General features: G+C 42.3%; 1 protein-coding gene across 2 annotated transcripts in view; it reads left to right on the top strand.

Annotated features, from left to right (window-relative positions):
• TWF2 (twinfilin actin binding protein 2) overlaps nucleotides 1-21194 on the top strand; it is a 91039-nt gene that overhangs the window by 61133 nt on the left and 8712 nt on the right. For both annotated transcript variants that reach the window (XM_048489927.1, XM_048489928.1), the window contains exons 4-5: nucleotides 2305-2400; nucleotides 5676-5780. In XM_048489927.1, coding sequence (XP_048345884.1) covers nucleotides 2305-2400; nucleotides 5676-5780 — 201 coding nt within the window. The remainder of the gene's footprint in view (nucleotides 1-2304; nucleotides 2401-5675; nucleotides 5781-21194) is intronic.

The following is a 21194-nucleotide window of genomic DNA, read 5'->3' as shown; positions in this document are numbered from 1 at the left end:
TTCCCACTTGCCATGAAGTTCACTGGGTCATTGCAGGCCAGTCATATACACTCAGCCTAACCAATCTAAAGGAGTTGTTGTAAGGATAAAATTAATGATGTACCTCATGTACGCCATCCTGAGTTCTTTAGTGAAAAGACAGTATATAATGTGAGATATACAGTTAAAGAAATGATGGCTCATGTTTCTGTAAAGGAATGTTAAACCCAAGTGAAATATGTGTCTGATCTTAAAATGTGTTTCTCCTAACTTTCTGTCCTCATTAGCAACATTTGTACATGGCTACAAAAAAAGTGAAGAGCAAAACTCAAGAGTGTTTGGTATCATGTATGAAAATATCTTTCCACATTGGATTTAGGTCTGAACTGGAGGGTTTCACCCCATCTCCTTAAAAGTGAAAACACGATGATGGAGACAAGTAAAAAGTTGCTCAGCATCTCCAGTGTGGTTTGTGGTTAAAAGCAGTAGATGCTGATCTGTAGAACTGGGTTTGATTCCCCTCTTCTCCACATGAAGCCTGCTGGGTGACCTTGGGCTAGTCACAGTTCTCTCAGAACTTTCTCAGCCCCACCTACCGCACAAGGTGCGTGTTGTGAGGGGGAATGGAAAACAATTGTAAGCTGCTTTGACACTCCTTATGGTAGAGAAATGTGAGATATAAAAACCAATACTAGTTGTGAATGATTCCCTGATATAATCAATACAATACGACCTTTATTAGGCATTCACAATAGGGAGCAGCTGGATTCAGTTCCTGCCTAACTGTCACCCCTTCCGCACATGCAAAATAATCCACTTTCAATCCACTTTAACAATTGTTTGCAAGTGGATTTTGCTTCAAAGTGCGCTAAAAGTGGATTGAAAGTCCATTATTCTGCATGTGTGGAACGGGCCTGTTTTATTGGCTGCTGTATAGATTTTTATACTTTGGTGCTCTGTGTAGCTGACTTCAGGATCTATTTGAATGTATTTAAAAGTGGTTTAAAGGGCCCATTGCCTTCTAAAGATTATGGGTCAGTTATGCTGTAAATAATATTCCTGATCCTGTAAATCATGGTTTGGATTCTGTGGAGGACTTCTGCAGAGAGAAAGAGGGATAATTTTCACTGATCCCCCTCCCTCCTGTTGCATGCAGCAGACTCCCACTGTGCTATTCATGGGGCCTGTCCCTCAGGATAAACATTTGTGGCTGTATAGGGTGGGTAGGAGCCAATGTTGAAAATCCTTTCCAAACCCATGGGATTAGAAACATGCCATGAGCATGTGTGCTTCTTCCTATCTTTCACTTCCCTTTGAATCCTAGATTCTCTCCTTCTTGTCTTTCTCAGGCCAATTATGGCTTGCACAGTTTACAGTTTGCCTGGAAACCAGAATTAGAGACCACAAGGGAGGAGAAAAAGGAAGCACATGACCCCAAGTGGGATGTGGCCGTTACATGTGAATAAGAATAATGTCAGGGACTTATAGCCCTATACAGGGAAGGTTCTTTCTGATAAGAATCCCAGAAAATGTATAAACATGAAGTTGAATTACTTGATCACTGTGCATTGATAATATTTATCTAACTGCATCTCCTGGTATACGCCAGTGCACCAGTTAACGTTTCTCAGGTGGCAGTCTTCTGGTGGTACCTTCTCCTAGGATTGTCTGAATGGCAACAGTTAGACCATGGGTTCCTCTAGAATGATTTACCAAAGAAGGTGCAAAGAGCACATTCACTTGCTGACTTTAGGAAGGCGTGCTGGATGGTTTTATTCTGGAGTGCAGATTTGACTGTGTTTAACTTTGTGCTTTTTTATCTTGTTGCTGGATGATTATGAAGCTTTTGTGTCTTTGCTGCTTTGAGACTGATGAGATAAGGCAGGGTATAAATATTTTAAATAAATGAATAATCTGACCTTCAGATTGGCAATGGCCCATAATATGTTCACATAGCTATGAAATGGCTTATCTCGCTTCAAGGTAAAGCTAATCCCTCTGTGCAAGCACCCAGGTCAATACTGACCCATGGGGTGATGTCACATCATAACATTTACTAGGCAGACTATGTTTACAGGGTGGTTTGCCATTGCCTTCCCCAGTTGTCTACACTGTACCCCCAGCAAGCGGCATACTCATTTTACCAACCTTGGAAGGATAGAAGGCTGAATCAACCTTGACCCAGCTACCCAAAACAGCCTTCTGTCAGGATTGAACTCAGGGTGTGAGCAGAGTTTTGACTGCAGAGCTGCAAGCTTGCCAGAACTGTACCACAGGGCTCCCTTTGTCACTGTTACCAATGTCATTTTCCTCTGTATATGGCAGGTCAGACTGAAGATGCTGTATGCTGCAACCAGAGCAACAGTGAAGAAAGAATTTGGAGGAGGCCATGTAAAGGATGAACTCTTTGGAACAGCTAAGGTATGGCTGTTTGGCATATGCAATAATGTAGCTACTGATCCTTTGGGAGAAAGCTTTATCTGCCAGTATTTTGGGAAATATTGCAAACATTTGCTTTTTCAGTAAAAAGCTATTGAAGATCCTTCATCTGGAGGGCAGTCAAATCATTCTGGTTAATTTCCTCTCCTTTGATTGGGTTTCACTTCTGAAATGCTGAACTGTCTAAAATAAAGTTGTGCCTATCCTCCAGAAATGTTATTGGGATCTTTAGCTCGGCCTGTTATTTTCATATCCATGGGTGAATTATTTCTGCTTACCATGAGGGTTCTTGGAACATCTACTCTGTGATTGAGGGAGAGTCTTTCTGTGAACTTCATGTGCCCAATGTGATTCCTTTGTACAAAATTAATTGGCAGTCCACGGTTTACGAATGTGCTGGATTTCTCATTGACCTGGTTTAATGCTTTCTGAATAAACCTTTTCTTTGTTTCATGTTGCTATTGATCCTTAGTTTATTCAGAACTTGTGACCTGCTAATGAGCATTACCTACTTCTCAGTTCTGTTTACCATACTGAGAAGAGAATGTTGTGTTTGGAAAAGACCCCTTTGTGCTTGGGCTTCACATTGGATCCAGGCACCGCTTTTTTCACTAGGTGTAATACCTGTCCAAGTGTGCATATGACAAAATAATGGTGGCCAATCCTGGATTGCACACTGATTCAAATCTTAATTAGGCATAGGCAATTTGTCACATTGTGCAGCATGAATCCCTGATTTGCCAGCAATAGGTAATTGTTGTCATGGAGAGAGCCATAAGGTGGCAGCAGTGTTCATTAAATAGGGGCCATGCTGTAAATCTTGTCTTTTTGCCCATCTGTCTGCAACTTTGATGTGCCTGTGAAATCCTCAGAGTATGGCTGCCTTTGGATCGTGTGCCAGAATGTCTGACATTAAGTACTGTCTGCATGGCCCGGTGTCAGTTTACACCCTCTGTTTGGGGACTGTGATTTCTCAAGCAGTTAATACACCGTTTGTAAGCTCCTAGCTGGTTTGTAGCTGTGTCTGCAGAAACAGAGCATAAATTGTGTCTGTGCTCAGCTAAGTTCTACAGTCTGCTTGGGCTGCTGGAACCCTGGCCCTTGACAGTGCACAATTGATACCTAAGCCATCTGTCAAGAGCATGGGTATGATCCTGGATGCCTCCCTTTCTATTGAGGCCCAGGTCACAAATGTTGCCAGTCTGGTGTTTTCCCACCTATGCCTGATTAGGAAATTGGCGCCCTCCCTGTCTCACCCTGACCCAGTTATGGTGAGTCATGCAGTGGTCACCTCCAGATTGGATTAGTGTAACTCACTCCATGTAGGGCTGCCCTTGGGTCTGATCCAGAAGCTCCAGCTTGTATAAAATGAGGGTCCACGAGTCCTCACTGGAACACGCACGGAGGACCCATTGACTTGTCCTCTATCAGCTGTATTGGTTCCAGATGGAGTAACGAATCAGATTCAAGGTTTTCATATTAACATTTTAAGCCCTTAACCATCTGTGACCACTGCTTCTGCAAGACTGCCTCTACAGATATGTCCCCCAGAGAGCGTTATGCTCTGCTAATAACAACTTGCTGTTGATCCTTGGCCCGAAAAGTGTCTGGCTGCCCCCCACTAGAGCCAGAGCCCTTTAAGCTCTGGCCCTGTCCTGGTGCAATGCCTGTTAAATGAGACCAAGGCCCTGCGGGACTTATCTCAGTTCTGCAGGATCTGCAAGGCAGAGCTTTTCCACCAGCCCAATAGCTGAGGGCAGCAATGGTTTGACTCATACTGTTGGCTCACCTTGCCTTCCCCCTTGACTTTCTGTTTTCCCTGTCTTTCTCCCACCTCCTCTTAGGCACCAGACTGAATTTATTATGGGGTATTTTATTGTTATTGATTTTATATTATGTTGCATTGATAGTTGGTAGCTGCTCTTAGCCTGCTCTGGCAAGGATGCAAATCGATTGAATGAATGAATGAATGAATGAATGAATGAATGAATGAATGAATGAATGAATGAATGAATGAATGAATGAATGAATGAATGAATTCTGCTATTGATTCATTAAACACTTCAGACCTGAATTGAAGACTTCAGGTACCAGCTGGGTATCTTCAACTGTGGATCCTGGAAAATAGTTGCTGGAATCTATTGTGGCTGTCGGCCTATTGCTTTTTGTTGTTTCACATTATCTTCTAATGGCATCGACCTCTCAAGTCCCAGTTTAAATACGACATCAATTAATGATGAGTGCACTTACATAGCACGCAGATTGTATGTTATGTAAGGCTGACATCTGCTATTCCTTCTTAAGTTCAGCTCTGATATAGCAGAAAGTAGCAAAGACCCTAAAGCATAGTTCCTTCTCTGCTTAACTTGAGAAGTCTGAGTTTAAAATAGTGGCTGTTTGACCACAGCAGTGTCACCAGGTACGCCCTTCCATTTCAGCAGGAGGCTTCACCCTGGTGTGTCTTGGTCTCTGGCCACAAAACTGGCCTTTTTCTGGAACAAGTTTCCACAGCTGAGATTCCTGGAGTGAAGGAGGAGCTTTTTGGCACTTCCTTTACCCCCTAGGAAGCAGGGAACCTGACTGGCTAGCCGCAAGGGCTGTCAGGAATAGATTTATAATGCAAAGGTCAAGGGACCAAGGCAGCTGTACTAAGCAGAAGCTTAGAAACAGCTAGGTGAACATGGAATGGTGCTGGAGTGGGCTGAAATAACAAGGGGCTGGTGACATACCGCTGTGTCCGTGGCCTATCTAAGTAATGTTGACTACAGGAGGTTCTATGTTGATTAGCCTAGGTGTCTTCAGTCTTTTAAGATGCCTCTCTAAGCTGGATCCTGTGATTTTAGCATCTGCTGAATGGGAATTCCCCTTGCTCTCTGAGGTTCTGGGCCTTTGTAACACTGGTTAAGAAGATCTGCTTTCCTTTCCTTTGGCTATTTCTTTCCAGAATTAACTCGTGCCCACAACCCAATGTGGTATTCCTTTTTAGCAATTGGTGCTGCCAGAGTCCGTGAAGGGGTCTTGCTGCTCCTCTGTAGTGTAGCATCACTGTTGAGGGCCTTTGCAAATCACAACCAACTTAGGACACTGCAAAAGGTCTAAGGCACTGCTGTTAATCTACATAGCATCAGGGGTGTTCCCTTTCTCCCTTTGCTGAATATACTATCTTTGGAGGAAGGTGCTATAAATACATGAAATGTAACAGCACTTTGGTTTATGTTAGCTGCCATTGTTACATCAGATCTTCTTTTTGGTTACAGGAAGACATCTCCCTTAGTGGTTACCAGAAGCACGTGTCATCCTGTTCTGCCCCAGCTCCTCTGACTGCAGCGGAACAAGAGCTTCAGCAGATCCGAATCAATGAGGTGAGAGGCAGGACAGTCAGATGTTTATACAGATGACCACTAATAGTTTTCTGTTGACATTGTTATACCTCAGAAAGATATGATACTAGCATGATACCAATACTGCATGTATTAATATAACCTGGAAGAAGGGGGCTCAGTACTGTACAGACCTCATTTGGTACTCTTGCTTGTCTTTTCTGTTATACTTCTTCCAAATATTGTTTTCCATTTACTTCGTGCTGCTTTAATGTAACGATGCACCTAAACAATTTTTCACCTGCCAGATATGAGCTTTAAGGCCTTCCTCACACTTTCAGTTGATGATCAGGTTATTTGATGGCTTTGCAGCCAGTTTTCTCATTTATGCTGCCTTAAGCCTTTGGAGTTTTGGAGAAATAATAAAGGTGCAGTAGCCTGAAAGCAGTCAGTCAGAAATTACCTTCCGGTATTTCCAAGGGCAACTTTTAAGTATGGAAACACAGACACCCAAATATGTGGTAAGCATTTTCCAGGAGATAGGTAGGGACATTGTATTGCCATAAAAGTGAGTGCTGGAGGAAAGGGAGCAGGTAGAAAAGAATGAGAACCACCAGGAGTTGCCCTTCCTTTCTTGAAAGTGAAGAGTATGAGCTGAGGTGAAGAGGGTCCTCCCACAGGTGTGATGAATATAGACCAAGGAGGAGGAACTAAAGCTGCTGCCTGTAAAATAATGGGAGCATGAGAATTAGTGGGATGGCACAGGGGAATGTAGGTCGAGTCTCCCTCACCACAGTTCCATGAAGAGAATCTGCTGTAACTCTTGATCTTTCAGTTTGGGTTCCTCTGCATTTGTTGCCCGCCTAAGGTTCTGTTTGGAAATAATTTTGTGGGGGTGGGGGGGTTTAAGTAAATTCTGTCTGCTCAGTGTCAATCACGTACACAAGTATTACACTTCCTTGATTCTTTCTGGGAATGGAGGAAGATACAGTTCTTGGCTGGCTGCTTTGGCTGGCTGCAGATCTAAGTAGCACTGAAAATTGCACAGGATGTTTTTGTTGTCACTTCACTTTCCAAATCTTCCCTTAGGTTTTGCTGTTTCTGATCCAGCCACATATAGAGTGTGGTCTGTGTGTCAATGTTACCAGGTTAAGGAAGATCTACTAACTTTAAAGAAGTCATGTTGCTGCAGCTTAGAAAATAATGTTGAACTGCACTTTGAGCAAGAAACATAAACACAGTCTGGGATTTCTTGAGCCGTGCATTTCAACCTTCTGTCTGTTGCAAAAGTGAGCTGGGCCTAGATGTCTTTGTAAGGACTTTAACAATACATACTACTTTACCTCAGAAAAAAACTACCCATTTCAACAATGCATCTCCTGGTACTCCCACATCTCTGTGTCTAGCAGTGCAGTTTAAACAATTCCAGCCCAGTTATCGTTGCTTATTCTGCTTCCTTTCTCTAAGTATGAATATTGATGTTTCCGATGACCCCACCCCTCCCCCTCCTGCTTTTCCTTCCGCACGGCTGAGTGGTTTTGACAGCCTGTGAAGAGAGTTCTTCTCTGTTCAGTGGTTCCTTGCTGGGTCACTGTGCATGTGATTTGGTGTCAGCTTTGTTTTGAGTTCAGCTCACAGAATTGCCAACCATGAAAGCCAAAATAGCCCACTCAGATCTTGTCCCACTCTATCTCTCTTTCTGCCTTTACAACATAGCCAGTATACTTTTGGTCCCATTAACAGGTTTTGTCCAGTACAAAATTTTCCTGCACCTCTCAACAAGAGCTGATTGGTGGCTGATTTCCAGAGTCTTGAGCAGAGGTCTTTTTACCTGATAGCTCTTCAGGCTTTATGCATGCCAAGTGTGGGTTCTGGCACTCAAGTATGTTTTACTCCTCTTTTGAAACATCAGCTGTGCTCCTGCAGAGCTCGTAGGAGCCAAAATACCCTGCATCAAAACCCATCTGTCTGTGGGGATCAGAAGACCTTGCTTTGAAGAACAGAAGAGTTGGTTTTTATACCCCGCTTTTCTCCACCTACAAGGAGTCTCAAAGCGGCTTACAATCACTTTCCCTTTCCTTCCTCACAGCAGACACTTTGTGAGGTAGGTGGGGCTGAGAGAGTTCTAAGAGAACTGTTACTGGCCTGGGGTCACCCAGCAGGCTTCCTATGTAGAACTGAGGAAACACACCTGTTTCACCAAGTTAGAATCCACCGCTCAAGTGGAGGAGTAGGGAATCAAAGGCCCCTTCCGCACACGCAAAATAATGCGTTTTCAAACCACTTTCACAACTGTTTGCAAGTGGATTTTGCTATTCTGCACAGCTTCAAAGAGCACTGAAAGCAGTTTGAAAGTGCATTATTCTGCATGTGCGGAATGAGCCAAACCCAGTTCTCCACATTAGAGTCCACCACTCCTAACCACTACACTACGTTACACTATGCCACTACTCTTTGAATCTGCCTCAGTTTGGAAGTGTTGCTAAAAAGCCTAAGAATAATTCTCAATGTCAATTCTACACAAGTGATCCTGCACAAGGATTACCAACTTCCAGGTGGAGTCTGGTGATCTCCTGTATTTACAGCTGATCTGCAGACTACAGAGACCAGTTCCCTTTGAGAAAATGATAGCTTTGGAAGGCAGACTCTCTGGCATCTCTTCTGAGGCTCCTGCCTTCTCTTGGATCCACCCATAAATCTCCAGGAAATTCCCTACCTGGAATTGAAAACCCATTCCATGCTGGCTCTTTTCTAACATCTGGATCCTATACGCCTTCTACAGTACAGACATTACCCCAAGCATAGACTGGATTGTCAGTGTGTTCTGATGCATGCTAGTAAGTTGAGCCTGTCATTCCATAAAAGTAGGCATTGCTTATCGGATAATACCCTTGCAGTGGTAGGGGTTGGTGCTTTATTTTTACAGGGTGTATTTGACAAGAATCTTTGAGCATGGCCAGAGGGTCTCCATACAGTTAGGAATTGCTGGTAGAGACGTTCCTGTTCAGAAGGCATGACTTCAGGCTGATTTCAGCCTTATCTCCTCTGTTTTAACATTAACCAATTATGTTATTAAAACTTGTTTTTAGTATGAGGCTTCTTTAGTTTGGCTTGATTTAAGTGGCTTTTGCCTGTATCTTGCAGGGGAAAACAGCCCAGGTAAGTGTTTTTTGTTGCTTGCTTGCCTGCTTTCTTTCTGCAGTTTGCTCTTCTGTTTTTTGGAGTGAAGTATGAGGTCTAAACTAGAGTGTGCCAACCAGAAATGTTCATGTGGAGGCTGGCATTCCCGACTTGAAGGGAACACAATCTTTGGTACAGTGTAGAAAAGTCACGTAAGGCCCTTGACGGGAGGGAAAGCAGCATAGTCTAACTCAATCTTGTCAAATTTCAGAAGCTGAGCAGGGTTGGTATTTGGAAGGGAGACCACCAAGGAAGGCTTTGCAGAGGAAGGCAATTGCAAATCACCTCTGTTTCTCACTTGCCTTGAAAGCCCCTTGCTTGGGTTGCTGTAAGTCAGTTGTGTCTTGACAACACTTAACATAATGTAAGGCCCTTCATCCTTTGCAGGATTCTGAAAATAGAATTGTTTTGCTATTTTTGCTATAACACCAAATACTAATGGTGTGTTTATGTATATTTTATACACGTGACAAATATTGTTATTTAGGCCTAGTTGTACTTAACGTGGAAGCCTTTCTTTTTTCCAAGGTATCCTTGCATTTACAATGTAAGGTGTTCCTCCTGCACCTTCTCCAAGTTTAAATTGCCTTTTTTCCTCCTCTCACTGGCTTAGTTTCACTAGCCATTGGTATGTTGGGGATGGGACAAAACAATTTGGACTTTAGAAAGAGCCACTAACGGATCTCTGTGGCAAGCCTTTGTTAGCCTTGGCCCGTGCCCTCTGTGTTTGATAGAGGCAAACTGTTGGTGATAGCAGCAGCATCCATGAAAAAGAAAACATATTAGGATCAAGCTGAAATGAGGAACAATAAGGGTTCCATGTTTCAATTAAGCTTCAAAGCTCCATCAACTAATCACGCTCTGGAATTCTGTGGGTGACCTATTTCTTCAAAAGGGAATAGAAGTAACAAGGGTGTGATATGGCTTGCTTTACTACAGATTGTCTACGCCAAATGCATGTGTGTCTGTCTGTGCTGTGCTGCTGTGTTCTTTTACTCCAGAGAAAGGTCAAGGAATTTTTGGCGTGTGTTGTTGTTTTTGTATGACTTGTATGACTTCTCAGGGCAAAGTTCAGGGGGCAAATGTTAGGAACGGCTGAACCTTAGGCTCAGTGTTTCATTTAATATATGTCTCTATTAGTTTTGTATTCTTACAGTTTTGTAATATTCTTTCTGTGTCACATCAGTTCATGCAAGGGATTGTATAAGGAGCCTAGAGTGATTAGCGGATCATTTCCATGCCAAGCATTGCCATTTAAGCCAGGTGGACTTGGATTGGAATAACACTGCATAGGATTGAAATATAAATATTAATGGAGTCCAGTGTAGTAAAATGACATGTTCACCTGGGATTGGTCAGTCCTGTTTTTTAAGTTCTTTTAGGTTGTTTGTGGTTGTTGTACTCTGCTTGCATGAAATATTTGAACACTAGCTCTCTTTGGGAATTGGTTTTTCAGATTCAGGGGATGATAGAAGTTTTGTATATCTTTCTCCACTGCTTAGTATAATTCAAACAAGGTTTAGACTGGCTTGTGTAGAATTGCAAATTAGATAGATTCACCTTGCTTGACTTTTTAGAGAACTTGAGTGACACCTCTGTGCATGTTAAGTCTTAGAATGTAGTATCTAGACAAGTTCTCTATCCTGAATAAAATAGTTTGGGAATTAAAAAGAAATCAAGTCAAAAATCAAATCAAATTTGTGAATTTGAGAGGGAGTTAAGAGACAAAAAAAGTGATTTCAACAACTTTATCAATGCAAGATTGTCAGTTCTTTACACTGTGATTGTCAATATTGAGCATCTCCCCAGAATGGCTGTGATTTGTATTATGCTGCCTTAGAACTGGTGTGGATATGAGGTCCATGTGTTATTTTTCCAATCTGAAGCTAAACAAACAGTAAATAATGTGCCTTGCCTTGTCCCTATAATACTACATTAGTGCAAAGACTTTGATCAGGAACCTAAAGTATAATAGCATTTTAATCCTTCTTAGGGTTTTCTCATATTTTTGTGTATTTATTGCTTTTATTACTTACATAAGGAGTTGCGACAGACACCCTCCCCCCCTCCACCCCACCCCACACACACCTTCTCAACTTCTTCAGGCTGGGAAACGTAACTTGTTAGGTTTTCCCACATTTTCTCTTTAGGGACTGAGGTGCCTCAGAACTATGATAGCATTTGGTGTAATAAAAGCACTTTCCCTCAGTGTTGTGACTGACCCAGAAAGTGAAGGATGCCCATTGCCTTAAACCTTTTCTATACAAACCCCTTAATAAGACACACGAAATAAATACTGAGGGAAATTTTAAACTTGAACAGAGTAAATGGTTTATTAACAGAGCAGAAATGGGAAAGAGAAATAACTTAGGCCCCTTTCGCACATGCAAAATAATGCGTTTTCAAACCACTTTCACAACTGTTTGTAAGTGGATTTTGCCATTCCGCACAGCTTCAAAGAGCATTGAAAGCAGTTTGAAAGTGCATTATTCTGCATGTGCGGAATGAGCCTTAGAGATTAGGAATAGATGAGGCAAATAAGGCAGGAGGAAAAATACACACACACACACACACACACACACACACACACACACACACACACACACACACACACAAGCTTGCTACACAGATATTCAGTATTTTGGTTTTCAAACAGACTTATTAGTTTCAGTTGTCAGATCCAGTTCAGCTTAGATGTTAAACAGTTGTTTCTTGGATGGTATAGTACCTGAAATTTAAGATGTTCTGACTAATGGCTTGTTCACACTTACACAGTGTTCTAACAGGCTTAATATATATACTCAGTATGCTCACTCAACCCTCAGTTAGAAAACTTTGAACCAAAACATAAAACTCTCTCCTGAGGAAACACAAAGCAAAACTCTGTACCCCAGACTAACTGGTACACTGGAATTCTTCCCTCATTTGAAAATATTTCTCACTCGCTTATATGACCATTCAGCTTGGCCCCTTTATAAAGCCCTCCACCAGTTCTCTCAGTCTGTGTATAATTGCTTTCACACATAACTCACAGGGCTGTCATTAGTAGAATAAGCCAGATTTCAACACACTGACTTCTGCTACTCTCCTCAGAGATGTTATTCTTTAAAACTCAGTTGAGGCACAATAGCTCTGAACACCAGGAACTCTAAAGTCCAAACACCTCTTCAAATGTTCTATTCAGGAGTTAACCTCTTCCCTCTCTACATCACCTAGCCAGTAGGTCAGTCAGAGTACAGGATGCCATGGCCAATCAGGTGACTTCTCCTGTTCCTAGGTCTTTTTGCCTCACTATGAAGGTAAACAATAAAGATTCTGACAAAACTGCACTTTTAAAAATCATGCATTTCTCTGCTGTCCATCACAGGAGTATTCTGAAGATGGATGTTTAGAGAGCATTACAGAAATTGTGGATGTCATATTTGGCTGATTCCAGGGGTACACTTAAACCTTAGCAATTTCTTGACTTTAAGCATGGATCCTTTAATCAGGTTTCATGTACTCTGTGTAGTCTCTACCATGGAACACCCTTCCTCTTCTTCTAAGGCAACTGTTTGCCTTCTAAGGCATCTTGTGAAGACAGGGGGTCACGAGAGATAAAACTCCTACTTCCCTTATACCCAAAGGTAAAGAATGTTCCTTAATTCTCCTAACATCGTCTTTTCTTTACTGCTGGTCAGCTTTTCTACATATAAATGTATAACTTTTAGGGGGCGGGGGGATTCTCCTCAGTTGTCCCACCTCATACCTCTTTAAAATAAAGGTATATCTAAATCAGCTTAGGAAATTCCGATTTACTTCAGATAAGCAAGAAGCTTGATTTATTTTACAATTTAAAATTTACTATTCAGTTCTAAAGTGCTACTCCAAAGCAATATACCAGACTCTGGCCCATTTCACACATGCCCATGTTTTCATCACAGAGTTGCCCATATGTGTTTGGAAGGACATTGGCTTCTCTAAAAGTACACGTGGAACCGTTGTATACCTTGTGCCTCATTGTCTTCCTCTATGTTTTGCTTTGTCATTCTGTTCCTTGAGTGACTTTGTTTCTAAGGCAAAGGTGTTCTGTGGCATTCAGTCTAGTGTTTAAATGCTTTGACATCAGTTTAACTGGTTCATGTGAATTCTATAGAAGGCCTGGCATCAGTGCATGAAACTGTTTTATGGTCCTGAGGATAAAGGCCAAGATTTGCCAAAACCCTGAAGTATTTCAAAACTTGTCCCTAGTGTAGCCAAACTCTGAATGTAAGCAGATCCTTCTAAGAGAGTTTAGCATGGAGCTAACCTTGTTGCTATTTTTGTTCCCATATGCTACAAGGATCTTCATTCTCTGGCCTCCAGCAGTGAGATGGTAGGCCCTGTTCCTCAAAGCCTGTACATTTGCCTTCACTTTTGGGGTATAAAGACAACCCTATATGTGTGAAACAGTAATGTGAGCATCTGTTGGTTCCAGTTCCACAGTGAGTTGCTGATTCAGTTCCTCCTCTTCACATATGTCTGCAGGACCCAAACTTGCAGGACCTGCCTAACAATGAGATGGTAGTCTGGACCCTTGTGTGTGTCTCCACTTCTTCTAGTGCTGTGTTTCCTTTTGGATCTTTTTCTCTTATGTGTGGCAACTTTCAAAGCTCCAGCCCTATCCTGAAGGAGTATTGCTACTTGGCAGAAGTCATTTGAGCCTGTCTTTTGTCATTGCCACCTTTATAATAATTTCCTACCTCTTGACACAGAGGTATGTAGGGGAGTGGTCAAGAGTGGGAGTTGGAAAGTCCCTGGTTCAAATCTCATCTCAGCCTTACATAAGCCACTTTTAGCACCATCCCTCCCCCACAATATGAAAATAATAAGCACTGTAAATACTTCAAAGAGCCATATTAATACTTATGATGACAGTTGCTGTTCCTTGAAATAGGACTACTTAAAATTGATTTTTATAGTCAAGGAACCAGTGGTACTTCATAGAAGGATTGATTGTGTCTCATCTGGCTGTGCCCCTTTTGATCTGTGGTCAGAGGAGGCATATTGAGGTGAGAGCGAGGCAGTCTCTTTTAGCAGCTGTGTTACTGCTTTGCATTTAAAAAAACCTCTTATGATTGTAAAGTTGCAAACTTCATAACTAACTAGTTAACTAACTAACTAGACTCTGTTTATACAATTAAGCAAAGGATGTGGCTAAACTCTGAGATCCTATTGACGGTTGTTGTCTTGTGACTGGTACAAATGACCTCTTGTATTTTGATAAAATATAAATTGAGCCATTATTTTCTAAAGAAAATGAATTCGAGTGCAAGGTACCGTTCTGTTTATGGAAGAGTTTGCCATTCACAGAAGGCCAATAGGAGCTGATAGGAAAGGACACCCCATTAGGTGGTGTGTACTGAGGAAGTGGAGTGGACAACTTATACTGTCTATTGTGCAACTTTCAAGTGTAGATAAAGTGACCAAATACCAGGATTCTTTGTGAACTGTTTTTCTTCCCAGAGTCCTCATCCAAGCAAAGTGTTTGGCTGCCCATTTAGTTGGTTTTTTCAAATGCTGACTCTTGTAGCAGTCAACAGTGAAAGTCATTGTGCGCTTTGCATTGAAAAATTACAACATTCTCTTTGCACACAGTAAAAAGCTTATTGCAAAACTTAAAGTTATTTGGCAGCAGTTTTACACTTGGTTGCATGCAGTTGATCTTGCTGAAATTAGCACACAAAAGTGACTGATGCCTCAGTCTTCAAGCCTAGCTAGGATATGAAAAATTAAGTGCTTATCAAAAGTTGTGGTAGATGGCAGTGTAGAAGTGTGCAGCCAGAATGAACAGACATTATTACTGTCTGGCTTAATAAAGTCATGGCATTCCCATATAGGGATGTCAGTGATGCTTTAGAGCAACTGTATTGTAGTGTGATAGTTTACAGTGCCATCCTAAGCAGAATTAAGCTTTTCTAAGCCCATTGACAATTTCAGTTAGCTTGGAATGGTGTAGCTCTGCTTAGAAAGTCACCTAGTGCCTTGTTTACAGCCTGTTTAGGATGTGTAAAAGCTTTCGGATAACTCTTGCTTCAGTCACAATGTGACTCTGTTTCCCTATATTCTGTGTGACAGATGGTAGTGGGTTGTTGCTGCTGCCCATCAACGGTTGAATCCCCTCACCTTGAGGAGGTAGGCTGTGTTGCCCGCATTATATTTTCAGTTCCTTCTGGAGGATTCTTTCTCTTCATTCCCAGTTTGGTCACATCCTTTTCATGTTCTCTCAAATAAGCAAAATTTCCAACAAATCAGAGCGTAACTTGTTTTTATCTTAATTGTAAATTGGAATGATAATGTCTAAACTGCCAAGGGAGAAATGTGAAGGATAAGTGACCAGCACAAAGAATCCAATTCCCTGCCTTCTTTTTTGAAGTGAGTTTGATTGTGAATGGACTTGTCAGATAACTGCCTAATCAGAACAGTCACTAGAAAACTACATTTAAGTATGACTGTTTCCCTCCGATTTGAGGGTTTGCTTTGTGGAACTTCCTTGTAATCCAAGATAAACTGTTTAAATACTGGTATGGTAAGTGCAAAGCAGACTTTTGAAGGTGACTCTAACATCAGCTTAATATTATAATTTGCCAGGTGAATATCAAACTCAGATACGCATAAGATAGGCTGTTCATTTGATATATAAAGACATTTCTGTCACAGGTATTCAGATATCTAAGCATCTCCACAAATATTTTAAGGAAAATTCAATTTTTAAAATTTTTTGAAGAGCATTACAGAACTCTGCAGCCAAAGAATTGGGAAACCCAGATTCCTGATTGCTTTTTCATGGTAATGAACCTAGTTGTGTCATTTTGGAAACTCATGGCCAATGCAGTAAGGATTCATGTGTAAATGATTAGCGTGGAGAGGAACTAAGAATAAAAAGTGAAAAACGATATCACCTTTTTTCTCTGTGGCACTTTTCTATTTGTTTTCCTGAAGCTCCTGGTGGTTGTCACATAGCTTGTAAAAACATGAACATACACAATTAGTTTGTGGGGATTTTACCTAGCAGGAAAAGCCATCAGTTTGTTCATTTGCTGAATACCTGTTCTGAAGGCCAGCCTGAGATGACATCTGAGACAAGACTTGCCTGTGAAAAAACGGGATTTGTGGAGAGTAGACACAGATCACCACAGATCAGCATCAAAAACACCAAATGGCAACACTAAGATATGATGCTTGTCTCAAGATTCAGCAGGTGCTAGGCTAGGCTGACAGCTCTGAAGCAGTTATCAGCATGGAGAGGAAGAGAGGGCTATGTAGTAGAGCAATCCCTTTTCCTTTAGTCTGAGGCCAACCCCAAAGTGGGTGGGAATACCCTAGTGCAGGTCCAGGGGCGTAACGAGGCAGCCCTGGGCAAACTGTAGCCCTGGGCAAAACCTGAGTTGGATGCCCCCCCCACCCCCATGGACGGTCACTCCACCATGACCAAATTCCTTTTTGCACCAGGACATTGGTGCCTGCAGGGGGTGCATTTTTAGACATATCAGCACCAAAATTTCAGCGTATCATCAGAAGACTGTCCTTATGCTACTCCCCAAGTTTGGTGAGGTTTGGTTCAGGGAGTCCAAAGTTATGGACTCCCAAAAGGGGTGCCCCTATCCCCCATTGTTTCCAATGGGAGCTAATAGGAGATGGGGGCTACAGTTTTGAGGGTCCATAGCTTTGGCCCCCCTGAACCAAACTGCACCAAACTTGGGGGGTGTCATCATCTCCAGATGATACCCTGAAATTTTGATGCCGATACATCCAAAAATGCACCCCCTGCAGGAACATCCCGCAGAAATGCCTGCCCAAGAATCTTTTGTTCCTGCATTGAGATTTTCTTGCATTGCTGTCAATGGGGTTGCAGGCTGTGGGGGGCATACATTTAGCTGAAGGCACAGTCTTCAAAACTTTCAAGAGTCTCACCAGGGAGACTGCTCCTAATGATAATTCCCCCCAAGTTTGGTGCAGTTTGGTTCAGGGGAGCCAAAGTTATGGACCCTCAAAACTGTAGCCCCCATCTCCTATTAGCTCCCATTGGAAACAATGGGGGATAGGGGCACCCCTTTGGGAGTCCATAACTTTGGACTCCCTGAACCAAACCTCACCAAACTGGGGGGGGGGGGAGCATAAGGACAGTCTCCTGGATGATATCGCTTGGGGAAATTTTGGTGCCGCTAGCCTAAAAACTGCGCCCCCTGCAGGCCAAAAATGGAAAACCACTAAAATACCCAAAAACGAACCCAGCATTTTGATGCCCCCCACAAGGTGATGCCCTGGGCAGCTGCCCACCTTGCCCAATGGGCATTACGCCAGTGTGCAGGTCACTAGAAATGTCCAGAAGAACTTTGTACAGTTCAAAAATCCACACAGGACAAAGTTCAAATTATTTAATTCTCATGTAATACCAACATATGTGTAGTTGATATGTATATATTTAATCATTTAATATATATTTAATCATTTTCAGAACTGAAGAGTATTCTTCAGGAACCAAACCATGTTTTGTTTCTTTTTAATTTTTGAGAACTGTTCTTGCTTAGCATGCTCCCAGCTCCCCTAGACATAGCCCTGCTTCAGTTACTGCAGGGGGAAAGACACTGGCTGATAATCTCAAGGTGTCTGCTGTGCTGAAAGGGCGAATGGCTGTTGCAGCAAGATTTCTTGTACAGATGAATTTCCTTGAGGCCCGCTTTCACTTTCCATTCGCTTTGCAGCAAGCAACAACTCTTTTAGTGTGACAAATTTTCTTCACTGCCAGAGCAGGGCATATTTGCCAATGAGCACGGGTTTGCCCCAGACATCTTTCCTCTGCCCGTGGCCACCCCATCTCCCCCACTCTGCTTCTGTCCTTCCTAATGATCAGGAGGGCTTTTTAAAACATTATTTCAACTTGGAGCATTTGTACCTTATTAGATCTTTTGAAATAATGACAGATCCAATACAGGAATATCGAAATAGCAAGCCTCTCTCTCCTCCTGCAGCAGCAACAGGGCAGGAACTCTGTATGCAAGGAGGTGAGGGAGTGGGGAGAATATCACTTCTAGGACCTGGTCCTCTTGCTTTGCTTCTTTCATTTGGGGGGTATTGTTTTTGGAAGGAAGCCACAAAGTTGATATAACTGCAAGAACAGAAATATCAATGTAACTGTGATTTAAAAGGCTTTAACAAAGCCAGCCATCTTGAGAATACCAGCTGTGATGAGATCTGTGCCTTTAAGAAAGCATTGATGGGTGGAGTTAAGAAAAGAAAGCAAGCCCAGGAGAGTTTAGCACACAAACTGTGCAGCAAGGAGTGAGTGCCTCCTTGCGTGTAAACAGAGAAATGCGAGGAGACCCCACAATAAGCCCATTGTACAATGAAGAGCCCCAAGGTAAGTGTTCCATGCTTAATGGGCCACTGTGTGGCTGGCACAGGAATTCTGAGTAAGGAGCCTTGGTGGGACAGGAAGGTACACAGAAGAAGAAGAAGAAGAAGAAGAAGAAGAAGAAGAAGAAGAAGAAGAGGAGGAGGAGGAGGAGGAGGAGGAGGAGGAGGAGGAGGAGGAGGAGGGGGGGGGGGAGGAGGGGGAGGAGGAGAGGGGGAGGGGGGGAGGAGGAGGAGGAGGAGGGGGAGAGGAGGAGGGGAGGAGGAGGAGTGGAGGAGGAAGAGGAGGAGGAGGTGGAGGAGGAGGAGGGAGGAGGAAGTTTGGATTTATATCCCCCCTTTCTCTCCTGTAGGAGACTCCAAAGGGGCTTACAATCTCCTTGCCCCCCCCCCCTTCCCCCACACAACAAAACACACCTGTGAGGGTGTGGTGGGGCTGAGAGTGCATTGCTCCAAAGAGCTGTGGGATCTAGCCCAAGGTCACCCAGCTTTGGCGTGCAGGTGGGGAGTGTGTACAGGGCTTCAATCTCTGAATCCCACAGGACACTTCCTTTTGTTTTGCTTTTCAGGACTGCAAAATAGGCTCACAGCACCTGGCTTGCCTAGTTTTATTCCTGCAATGAAATGTCCAAAGCTTTGCTCTGCATTTTTTGCAAAGACTCTTGTGATACCTGTTGTAATACATCTCCCTCCTTCCTAGTGGTGGGATTCAAATAATTCAACAACCGATTCTGGTGGTGGAATTCAAATAATTTAACAACTGGTTGTTTACAAGCACCCATTTTAACAACCGGCTCTGTCGAAGTGGTGCGAATCTGCTGAATCCCACCACTGCGAGTCCCTCCCTTGGGAGGGTTGTGGGAGGAACTGGGGCTGTGATTCAAGGCTATAGCTATAATATTGTTGTGCAAATTAAACAAATGTAATCATTTTTTCTGGGTCTTCAATTTTTTGGTTATTTTAATTAGACTCTTTTGCCTTCTGCTTTTGATAAATCCCAAGGTATATTTGGATGGAACTGGGATTTGATTCGCCATAATCAATGCAGCTCTTTTTCATTAATAGCTAATCAAGACCTCTTCAGGGTTTGAGTGCATAAACAGTAGTGAAACTGAAATTATTTCTGATAACTTAAACAAGAAATAAAAATGGAATTTTTTTCCATAGAGTAGAAAGTGAAAATTGTGTTACTTGGCAAAAAGTGAACTCCAGGACCCGCTCCATTATCAAGAAGGAAAGTGAGAAATTGATGGTTGTTCAGTGACGTGTGTGACCTATTTCTCATTCCTCTACAAAGCATGAAATTCATTGCTCATTAGTCCTCCCTCCCCACCCCACGATGATGCTGTGTGACGTCTTATAAGACTGTGTTTCTACTGAGTTATTTAGAAAGAGAAATTGATGTTCACCTGTTTTCATTTTTGGTATAAAATTGTCCATGAATATTCAGCATCAACAGAAAAGCATCCATTTATTCACCCCCAAATAAACTTGCCTGATTTTTAAACAGTTAGACTTTATAGAAAGGAATTTGGTTCTTTGAAATATGGATCAAAAATAGATTTTCCAGTTTTTGTTTATCACCTGTTGCTGGTATCCACAGCATACTTTATGAAAACAAAAATGACATTATTTTTAGCGTTTATTGATTCAGTTTTCACTAGTGCCTGTGACTGAGATTTTATAAAGCAAATCCTGTCCAGAAATTTTTCACTTTGCATCTGTAGGCAAAAGAAAATACAGCTCAATCCTTTTTTGCCAAGCTGTCTTAGGCTCAAGAGCCTGGCTTTGGGCTCTAGTTACCAGTACCAGAAAACAACCTGCTCCCTTGTTCCAGCATTAGGAGCAGACCCTCATGCCCTCCATTCGAGCATCAGCCGTCACTGTCTTTGGAATGTTAACCTTTGGAGGAAGCTGCTCTCTCACACAGGGCTCTTTTCAAGGGGGAGAAGCTATTGAGAAGAAGGCAGAACTGGCATTGCCATTGACCCTGTCCAGGGGTGGAATCTGAAACATACTTACTTATTTGAAAATTAGATCCATTGAACTCTGTAGCCCACATGGCTTTTAAAATGGATTAGACAAGCTCGTGAAGAGACAGCAAAATGGATTCTTTCAGTTTAAAATATTTTAATTTTTATTGAATCATAATATTGGTAGCTGCGTTGATTTAAGTGAGTGCCCCAACCAGGTGCTGCACAGAAATGAGCAAAGTGGGGCTCTGTCCAACAGCATACAGTCTGATAATAAAGAAAATGCAGAAGAGAGTGAGAAAGGCGAGGAGGAGTAAAACCAACTTAGTAGTAAACATTAAATGGTCAATTATCGTACATTCCTTATACTATTTGTAAATGCTGAACTGCCTTTTACTTAGTTTCAATGTGGAAATTTATAATTTTTCCCCTAGAGTATATTTATAGTTTTGCTTATTGCCCAAATGAGAAAAGGCAAAATTAGCCTGGGAGTTGCAAGAGCCACAGTCTTGAAATCAACAGTTAGATGTCTTCCTTAAATGTAAGGAAACCAAAGGAAACTGTCCCTGAAATGTTGGAGGAACAAGATGTAGTTGCTTACTTTGAAGGGGTATCTGGTGACCAATTTGCCCACACGGCTTGATCCTTAGGTTACCACCTAGGGTTGTACAGATTGCAGCAGCCCCGTACCCATCCCCAGCAGGTATACCAGAACATGTGATTTCTTTCATAACTCCAGGGTTGTTGTCTCTGTGAAGTGGCAAGTTGCAAGACTCCCTGCTAGACAATTACTTGGAAAACAGAGATAGAAATTAGTCTCCTCTAGGAGTAGCATTTTGGACTGCTGCTGCTATGTTATGGTAGCTCTTGAGGGCTGTTTGTCATATCACAGTGCCTCTTAATGGATTTTCCTTTTATATGCCAACTGCAG

The sequence above is a fragment of the Sphaerodactylus townsendi genome, linkage group LG03, assembly GCF_021028975.2.
Source record: "Sphaerodactylus townsendi isolate TG3544 linkage group LG03, MPM_Stown_v2.3, whole genome shotgun sequence".
Taxonomy (NCBI): domain Eukaryota; kingdom Metazoa; phylum Chordata; class Lepidosauria; order Squamata; family Sphaerodactylidae; genus Sphaerodactylus; species Sphaerodactylus townsendi.
This window is presented reverse-complemented; position numbering and strand designations above follow the sequence as displayed.